This window comes from Apteryx rowi, unplaced genomic scaffold (assembly GCF_003343035.1).
Source record: "Apteryx rowi isolate R43461 unplaced genomic scaffold, aptRow1 scaffold_975, whole genome shotgun sequence".
Taxonomy (NCBI): Eukaryota; Metazoa; Chordata; class Aves; order Apterygiformes; family Apterygidae; genus Apteryx; species Apteryx rowi.
In genome coordinates this window covers 184,620-193,421 of record NW_020451288.1, presented here as the reverse complement: position 1 = coordinate 193,421, position 8,802 = coordinate 184,620, and the positions used below count along the sequence as shown (strand labels likewise).

The 8,802-nt window shown below is 65.5% G+C and overlaps 2 protein-coding genes across 2 annotated transcripts in view; one reads left to right on the top strand and one right to left on the bottom strand.

The window, feature by feature from the left end:
• Positions 1 to 5,433, bottom strand: part of LOC112960551 (cytochrome P450 4F22) — a 6,748-nt gene extending 1,315 nt beyond the window's left edge. Inside the window, exons 1-12 of the mRNA XM_026054932.1 lie at positions 5,260 to 5,433; positions 4,209 to 4,353; positions 3,859 to 3,912; positions 3,651 to 3,778; positions 2,798 to 2,919; positions 1,866 to 2,133; positions 1,376 to 1,442; positions 1,161 to 1,290; positions 950 to 1,083; positions 805 to 869; positions 449 to 531; positions 11 to 92 (exon numbers count right to left, since the gene is read on the bottom strand). Of these exons, the coding sequence (XP_025910717.1) occupies positions 11 to 92; positions 449 to 531; positions 805 to 869; positions 950 to 1,083; positions 1,161 to 1,290; positions 1,376 to 1,442; positions 1,866 to 2,133; positions 2,798 to 2,919; positions 3,651 to 3,778; positions 3,859 to 3,912; positions 4,209 to 4,353; positions 5,260 to 5,433 (1,452 nt within the window). The remainder of the gene's footprint in view (positions 1 to 10; positions 93 to 448; positions 532 to 804; positions 870 to 949; positions 1,084 to 1,160; positions 1,291 to 1,375; positions 1,443 to 1,865; positions 2,134 to 2,797; positions 2,920 to 3,650; positions 3,779 to 3,858; positions 3,913 to 4,208; positions 4,354 to 5,259) is intronic.
• Positions 5,434 to 7,545: 2,112 nt separating this feature from the next.
• PGLYRP2 (peptidoglycan recognition protein 2) overlaps positions 7,546 to 8,802 on the top strand; it is a 4,356-nt gene continuing 3,099 nt past the window's right edge. The window contains exon 1 of the mRNA XM_026054931.1: positions 7,546 to 7,609. Within this exon, the coding sequence (XP_025910716.1) occupies positions 7,546 to 7,609 (64 nt within the window). The remainder of the gene's footprint in view (positions 7,610 to 8,802) is intronic.

Below are 8,802 nucleotides of genomic sequence, written 5' to 3'. Positions count from 1 at the left end.
GGCGCTCGGCCGGGCGCAGGGCGAAGCGCCGCAGCGTCAGCGCCGCCACCACCTTCATCTCGGCCATGGCGAAGCTCCGCCCGATGCAGTTCCTGCGGCCACCCGCGTCCCCACGTCACTGCCGCGTCACGCCGCCGCCATGCCGGGGACGCTCGCGGACCCCAGCGTGTCTGAGCCCTCTCTAAGCTCGGCCGGACGCCCCCGTTCACGGGTTGCGTTGGTGGCCGCCCAGAGGGGTTGGGGCACTCGTGGTGGTGGCCATGGCGGGTGACGTGGGACAGCAGGCCACGGGGTGACGCGGTGGATGGCGGAGCCTCATGGAAACGTGGGGATGGGGCCAGTGTGGCCTTCGTGACGCCCCAGCTCGGTGCAGGGATGACTAACCCCCCCCACGCATGTGCCCGGGAGGGGTCATGGGGACACACGTGTCCCCCCCCATGGGGCTTACCTGGGCCCAGCAGAGAAGGGGACGAAGGCCAGCGGGGACTGTCCCTGCGTGTTCTCCGGGCTGAACCGCAGCGGGTCGAAGACCTGGGGCAACACGGACGCCATCACATCAGTGGGGGACACGTGGCACAGGGGACGTGTCTGTGCCAGGACAGCCACGCATGGCCCAGGGGGACATGTCCATGCCAGCACAGTGCCACGTGGCATGGGGTCAACATGTCTGTACCGGGACGGCGACACATGGCCCCAGCCCACAGTGACAGGGACGCTGCCACCTTGGGGTGCCCAACCACCCCATGATCGTCCCCTGGTGGGTCCTGTGGCAGTGCCACCAAGGCTGGGTCACCGGGGGTCTACCTGGGGCTCGGGCCAGATGGACGGGTTGTGGTGTGTCCCGTAGATGCTCAGCAGGCAGGTGGTCCCTGGTGGGATGGAAACGGCCACGTTAGGGACGGGGGACAGGAGGGACGAGGCTGCGGGGGGCCACGTGGGCGAGCCGTACCGCTGGGGATGACGTGGCCGTCATGTAGCGCGATGTCCTTGGTGCAGCGCCGCGACACGGCGGTGACCGGCGGGTGCAGCCGGAGGCTCTCCTTGATGCACATGGTGGTGAAGGGCAGGTGGGACAGATCCTCCCTGCGGGGACCACGGTGTGAGGGACGGTGGCCCCGGCATCCTTAAATTGGGGGCGGGGGCCACAGGGGGTCTCTCACCATTCGATCTCCTCCACCTCTCTGTCCTTGAGGAGCTCCCGGACCTCTTGGCGGCACCGCTCTTGGTGGTGGGGGTGGCAGGCCAGGTTGTAGAGCAGCCACGCCAGGCCGCTGGCCGTGGTGTCGTGGCCTGCAGGGACAAGGGGTGAGCACGGGGACCCCTGGCTCTGAGCACCCACCGCCCACCCCGCTGTGGCACCCCAGGACCCCCTCACCCTCGAACATGAATGTGTCGGCCTCAGCTGAGATGTCCTCGTCCGACAGGTCCCTGCCGTCCTCGTCCTGCAAAGGGAGCGTGGCAGTGGAGGGGCCACATGTGGCCACCACTCTATGGCCAAGTCTGCCCATGGCCACCACCCTGCAGCCAACCTTCCCCATGGCCAACTTCTCCATGGCCACCACTGTCTCCCATGGCCACCACCCTATGGCCAACCTTCCCCATGGCCAACTCCCCCCATGGCCACCACTGTCTACCAAAGCCACCACCCTATGACCCACTCTCCCCATGGCCACCAGCATTCCCATGGCCACCACCATCTCCCACAGCCACCACCCTACGGCCCACCCCTTCCCATGGCCATTACTCCCCACCACGGCCACCACCCTATGGCCAACCTTCCTCATGGCCAACCCCCCCCCATGGCCACCACCCTATGGCCAACCTTCCCTGCGGCCACACCATCCCTATCCCTGTCCCGGCGCTACCTTGGCGAGCAGCAGGAGGTCGATGAAGTCCATGCTCTGGCCCTGGTGGCCCTCCAGCCAGGCCTGGTGGCCCAGGTGCTTGAGTTCCCGGCGCCGGTGCTGCACCACGGCGGCGGTGAAGCCGTGCACGGCGGCGCAGGCGTGGGCAAAGCGGCGGCCGTCGGCCGAGAAGCGGTAGAGCCAGTCCGGGTGATGGAGCAGCYGCTGCTGGCGCCGCACCACCAAGGCGCTCAGCTCCAGGATGGCCGCGATGTACTTGCTGGGCCGCCTGCGGGACACGGGGTCACTGCTGGGGACGGGCGCCGCGGGCCACCGGATGTGTCCCCTCAGCCCGGACACCTCCTAGTCGGTGTCAGGCTGCCGTGGGGACATGGGGTAGTTCTTCTGCTTGCAAGGACACGATGGGCCAGGCTGGGTCTGACACCGCAGGGGGAACCAGGTGGGGACAGAGCTGGGGTGTTGGGGGACACTGGTGGGGACAGAGGCGAGGGGGACCTCCAGGAGCAAGAGGGGGAGGCTGGAAAGGGCAGAGTTGGGGTGGGGGGACCCTGGTGGGGACTGAGCTGGCACCAGGGGGACCCTAGTGAGGGACAGACCCAGAGTAAAGGGGGGACCGTGTTGGGGAGGACCCGAGAGGGACCCCAGCTGGGGCAGGGGGGACACTGGCAGGGGACAGAGCTGGCTTAAGGGGGGACCTTGATGGGTGCAATGCCTGGGGGACACCCTGGTGTGGACCAAGATGGGACAAGGGGGGACCCCAGGATGGGGGAGACCCCAGTGGAGGACCGAGCCAGGGCAAGGGGGGACATCGGTGGGGACCCAGCTGGGGCAGGGGGGACCTGGCTGCAGGACCGTGGATGTGAGGACCCAGGGGGGGACCCRAGGGGACCGGGGTGGACGCGGGGGGACCTGGGGCCCCTGGCGACGCTCACTCCTGGCAGTGGCTGTCGTGGCTGAAGATGCATTTCTGGAGGGTGTCGAGGGTGAGCAGGGCCAGGGGCTCGAAGACGTCCAGCACCACCGGTGCCCCCGCCGCCTCCTGCCACCACTTGGCCTGCGGGTGCGGGACAGGGTCTGGGTGTGGGGAAGTGGGTGGAGGTTGAAGTCCAGGTCCTGGTTGGGGTCTGGGTGTGGGTCAGGGTCTGGGTGTGAGTTGGGGTCCGGGTGCAGGGAAGTAGGTGCAGGTTGAAGTCCAGGTGCTGGTTGGGGTCCCAGTGTGGGTCAGGATCTGGGTGTGGGTYGGGGTSTGGGTGTGGGGAAGTGGGTRGAGGTTGAAGTCCARGTCCTGGTTGGGGTCCCAGTGTGGGTYGAGGTCTGGGTGTGAGTTGRGGTCCAGGTGCAGGGAAGTGGGTGCAGGTTGAAGTCCAGGTGCTGGGTCCCAGTGTGAGTTGGGGTCCCGGTGTGGGTTGGGGTCCAGGTGTGGGGCAGTGGGTGCAGGTCAGGGTCCAGGTGCAGGTTGGGGTCTGGGCACAGGTGAGGGTTGGGGAGCAGGGTCCGGGTGTGGGTCGGGGTCTGGGTGCAGGGCAGCGGGTGCAGGTCAGGGTCTGGGTGCAGGTTGAGGTCCATATGCAGGGTCCATGTGTGGGGCACCGGGTGCAGGGCAGGTTCTGGGTGCAGGTTGAGGTCCATGTGCAGGGTCCATGTGTGGGGCAGCGGGTGCAGGGCAAGGTCCGGGTGCAGGGCAGGGGGTGCAGTTCGGGGTCCAGGTGTGGGTCAGGGTCCGGGCGCGGGGTCTGGGTGCAGGTCGGGGTCCGCGCGGGGGCACCGTGTGCCGAGGAACCTCACGTGCATGATCTCCGTGCTCCGGTTGAAGATGCCCACGTAGGACTTGAGGGTGTCGGGGTGAAAAGCCGGCGTCAGCAGGCGCCGGTGCCGGGCCCACTTGCGCCCGTGGCTCAGCAGCAGCCCGTCCCCTGCGGCGAGAGACCCGCGTCCAGGCGGGCACCCGCGGGTGCCACCGCGCCGCCGACGCCACCCGCCCGTCCCCACTCACCCAGCCAGGGCTTGAGGAAGCCGTAGAAGAGCTTGTCCTTGGGGGCGACGAAGGCTGCGAGAGAGCAAAGCCGGGTGTTTGGGTGCTCGCCGGGCCAACCGTGGGGGACGCTTTGGGTGCCCCGGGGACCCTCGGTGCAGGACTGAGGACCACCCCGTGATGCCACCGTCCCCCCGCACTGCAGCGCGCTGTGCCACGAGAGCATCCGTCCTCCGGCCCCGAGTCCCCAGACCCCGGGGTGGGACATGGGCCAGCTGGGGGATGCTGGAAGAGCCCCATCCATGTGTGGGTGGCCTGGAGACCACCCCAGCCTGGGGGGAACGAGGGGGACAGGAGCACCCCGAGGCTACCTGAGGCCAGGAGCACGGGCCGGAGGGTGTCAGGGTGGAAGAGGCGAAGGACGGGCTGCCACGGTGCGATCCACCAGACGCAGCAGTGGTGGTATTGCCCCACCAAGTTGTCCACGTTCTGCAGGCCTTCCTCCGTGCTCTTCGCCTGCAGCATGGGCACAGGTTGGCCAAGGTCGTGGGTTCATGGCCACCTTGGGGACACACTTTGGGTTCAAGGCTGGTTTTGGGGACATGCTCACATGTCCATGGATGGGACACGTGTAGGCAGATGGGGCACGTGTCCATGGATTGGGCATAGGGACCATGGTTGGGACACATGTCCATAGATGGGGCACATGTCCATGGACTGGACACGTGTCTATAGATGGGGCACGGGGTCCATATATGGGACACAGGTCCATGGATGGGGCTCATGTCCATAGATGGGGCATGTATCCATGGATGGGACACATGTGTCCATGGATGTGGCACATGTCCTTGGAAGAGACACGTGTCCACAGGTGGGACATGTGTCCACAGACGGGACACGTGCACAGATGGGGCATGAGGTCCATTGATGGGACACATGCCCATGGTTGGGATATGGGTCCATGGATGTGACATGGGGTCCATGGGTGCAACATGGGGTCTGTGGAAGGGACAGGTGTCCACAGTTGGGACAAGGGGTCCATGGAAGGGACACGTGTCCACGGATGGGATACAGGGTCCACGGCTGCATCACGTGCCCACGGCTGGATCCTGGTGCCGCAACACATCCAGCCGGGACACCCAAACCACCCTTCCGACGCCAGACCCGCGGTGGGGGGGTGCTGTGGCTCTGCTGTGGGGTCCGTGGGCCACCACCCCCCCCATGGCCACCTCACCCTGGAGGCCACCTCCCACAGCTTGGCCACGTGGGCTCCTTCCCCACCCCAGTGGCTTTGGTGGGGTGGGGGGGAGGCGTTGCCACAGCAAGCTGAGCCCCAACGCACTCACCGCAGCGATGGGCACCCGAAACGGTCCCCCCCCCACCCTCCGGGCGCCCCACGGCAGGTGACACGCGTGCTCTTACCATGCCCATGTGGCCCAGCAGCCAGTTGCGCCAGGGCGGACGGGGGAAGCGGCGCAGGTGGCGCCACGCGCCGTGGACCCGGCGCCTGGCCGCCGCCGCGCGCCGCAGCCCGCCGAAGAGCAGGGCCACGGCGGCGAGGAGCAGGGCCGGGGCCACCCACGCCGGCCACGGCATGACCGCGCACCTCCAACCACGGCCACGGGCAGCTCCGGTCCTCCCCCCCCACCCCCGCACCCCACGCTCACACGTGACCGGTGATGGACTTTGCGCCGCGGTGGCAAGGTCGGGTGTGGGCGTGTGGACGTTCCCGGGGAGGTGCCACGGTCACGTGTGCTGGCGGCGGTGGTTGGACCCGTGTTTTGGTGGCGGTGGCACCTCCTCCAACATGTGTCTCCATCCTATCGCCCCTCCAAACACGTGTCTTCACGGTATTGACCCCCCTCCAACACGTGTCCTGGTGGTATCACCCCCTCAACACGTCGTGGTGGTCTTGTCCCCCCCAGTGTGTGTCCTAGTGGTCTTGTCCCCCCCAACATGTATCTTGGTGGTATCACCCCCCTCAACATGTGTCTTCATGATATTGCCCCCCAACACGTGTCTTGGTGGTCTTGTCCCCAAAACACATGTCTTGGTGGTATCACCCCCCCCAACATGTGTCCTGGTGGCATCACCCCTCCAACACGTGTCGTGGTGGTCTTGTCCCCCCCAGCACATGTCTTCATGGTATTGACCCCCCAACACATGTCCTGGTGGTATCACCCCCCCCAACACGTGTCTTCATGGCATGGCCCCCCAACACATGTCTTGGTGGTCTTGTCCCCCCTCAACGTGTGCCCTGGTCGTCTTGTCCCCAAAACACGTATCTTGGTGGCATCACCCCCCCAACACATGTCATGGGGGTCTTGTCCCCCCCAACATGTGTCTTCATGGTATCACCCCCCCCAACACGTGTCTTGGTGGTCTTGTCCCTCCCAAAACACGTCCTGGTGACACCTCCCCCCTCAACATGTGTCCTGGTGGCCTTGTCCCACCTAACATGTCTCCTGGTGGCATCATGCCCCAACACGTGTCCTAGAGACTTTGGTCCCCAACACGCATCCTGGCAGCGTGTCCTGGGCGCTGGGCCACCCATGGCGCGGTGCAGCCCCGTCACCCCACCTGTGGGTGCTGGGCCACCCACGGCGTGGTGCAGCCCTGTCACCCCACCCGTGGGTGCTGGGACACCCGGGCACGGTGCCACCCCACCAGCAACCTCCAGGAGAGGGAGCACAACCCTTACGAGCCGCTGGAGAAGGCACCCCGGGGTGGGGGCGGGGGCCACCCAGGGCTCCCTGCTGGAGAGGCGGGGCCTGGCGAAGCCCCGCCCCCACGTTAGCCCCGCCCCTGGACGGGACCCAGTTTAACCAGTCGTGCGGGAGTTGCGATAGCCGGGAAGGAGCCGGGCTGGGAGCGGGGCGGACGCACACGCGTGTGCACGCGCACGGACGCCTCTGCACGGACACGCACACGCGTGTGCATGCACACACACCCACGTGCACGGAGGCGGGTGCCTGTGCACGCACACGCGTGTGCGTGCGCCCGTGTGCACGGACACACACGCCCGTGCACCCCTGCGCACGCACACGGGTGCCTGTACGCGCGCACACGCCACTGTGCGTGCACACGCGTGTGCCAAGCCGTGTGCACACACACACACGCTCTCTGCACACGTGCACACATGCAAATCGGCACACACACACGCACGTCCCCATGCGCGCACATGCGCGCACACCCGTGCACACGGCGTGTGCACACGCGCACCCCATGCGTGTACGTGCACACACACCCCGTGTGCATGCACATGCACCCCACGCACACGCGTGCATGTGCACATGTGTTCCTGCGCACATGCGTGTGCACACACCCCCTGTGCACGCTCGTGCACATGCACACCCCGTGCATGCACGTGTCCCCATGCTTGCACATGCACACCCCGTGCATGCACACGCATCCCTGTGCATGCACACGCACGTGCATACATGCACATGCACGTGCATACATGCACACACGTGCACACGCATGCACACACACCCCATCCGTGCACATTCCACACGGAGCCACGTTGCAAGCTCCGTCGCACACGCCACGCACATGCCTGCGTGCACGCCGCCTTGCACACGCAGCCGCAAGTGCCACCCACCCCCCCCGGCGCCGAGGCCTCGCTCCGGTGACGTCCGCGCCGCCGGGGAGGGGACAAAGTCCGGCGTCCCCCCCCGGCACGCGTGTGCTGGCGCCGGCCGCGACGACATGCTGCCGACACGCGTGCGGTGTCTCGTCCTGCTGCTGAGCCTCTGCACCCCGCCTGCGACAGGTACGGCACGCCACGTCACGCCACGTCACGCCACGTCACGCGTGTCACGGCGCCTGCCATCTCCGAATCCCGTGTCCTGGCCGCGCTCAATCCCGGTGGCACTGGCAGGTGCCCCTGAACACGGCATGGCTGCATCACGCATGTCCTTAGCGTGTCCTTAGCGTGTCCTTAGCATGTCCGTGTGCTGGCTGGACGCTTTCTCCCGCCCATAGCCTGGCGCTTCCAAAAATTCCCACTGTTTCCCCACGGTTCGCTTTATCCCGGGCACCTCCGGTCACTTTTTTCCCCCCATTTGCGGGAAATCGGAGGTGGAATTTGCACCCGGATCGGGGCCGGTGTTCGGGGCCGCGGCCGGGAGGTCGCCGGGACCCACCGTGCCGATGCCGTGCACATGGTCGCCTGCTCCGAGCCCGCTTGTCTTGCTCCGATCCCATTTATCTTGCTCCAATCCTGTTTTATCTTGCTCCGATCCCACTTTATTTTGATCTGATCCCATTTTATCTTGCTCCGATCCTGATTATCTTGCTCCAATCACAGTTATTTTGCTTCAGTCCCATTTTATTTTGCTCTGATCCTGTTTATTTTGCTCCGATCCCTCTTTATTTTGATCTGATCCCGTTTATCTTACTCCGATCCCATTTTATCTTGCTCCGATCCTGATTATCTTGCTCCAATCCTGGTTATTTTGCACTGATCCCGTTTTATTTTGCTCCAATCCCACTTTATTTTGCTACGATCCTGTTTTATTTTGCTCTGATCCCGCTTTATTTGGCTCCAAGCCCCTTCTTTTGGCTCCGATCCTGTTTACCTTGCTCCCATCCCGTTTACCTTGTTCCTGGCACGTACGTCGTTTTTCGGGATGTGTTCCCCTTGCTCCGGGCAYGTTCACTTTGCTCCGGGGGTTTTCGCCTTGTTTTGGAAGCCTTTGCCTCRCTCCAGACATTTTTGCGCTTGCTCCGGGCTCGTTCGTCTTGCTCCGGACACGTTTATCCGGCTTTGGATGAAGTTGTTTCGCTCCGGGCACCTTCGCGGTGCTCCGCACGCGTTTGTCCGGCATCCGGCGTCGAGTGCGTTCGCCTCGCTCCGGTCGTGCGGACGGGCTCCGGAGCACGCTCGGCCTGGTTTGGGTGTGTTTGCATTGCTCCGGGTGCATTTGCTTTGCTCCGGGTGCACCCACCTTGCTCCGGGTGCAT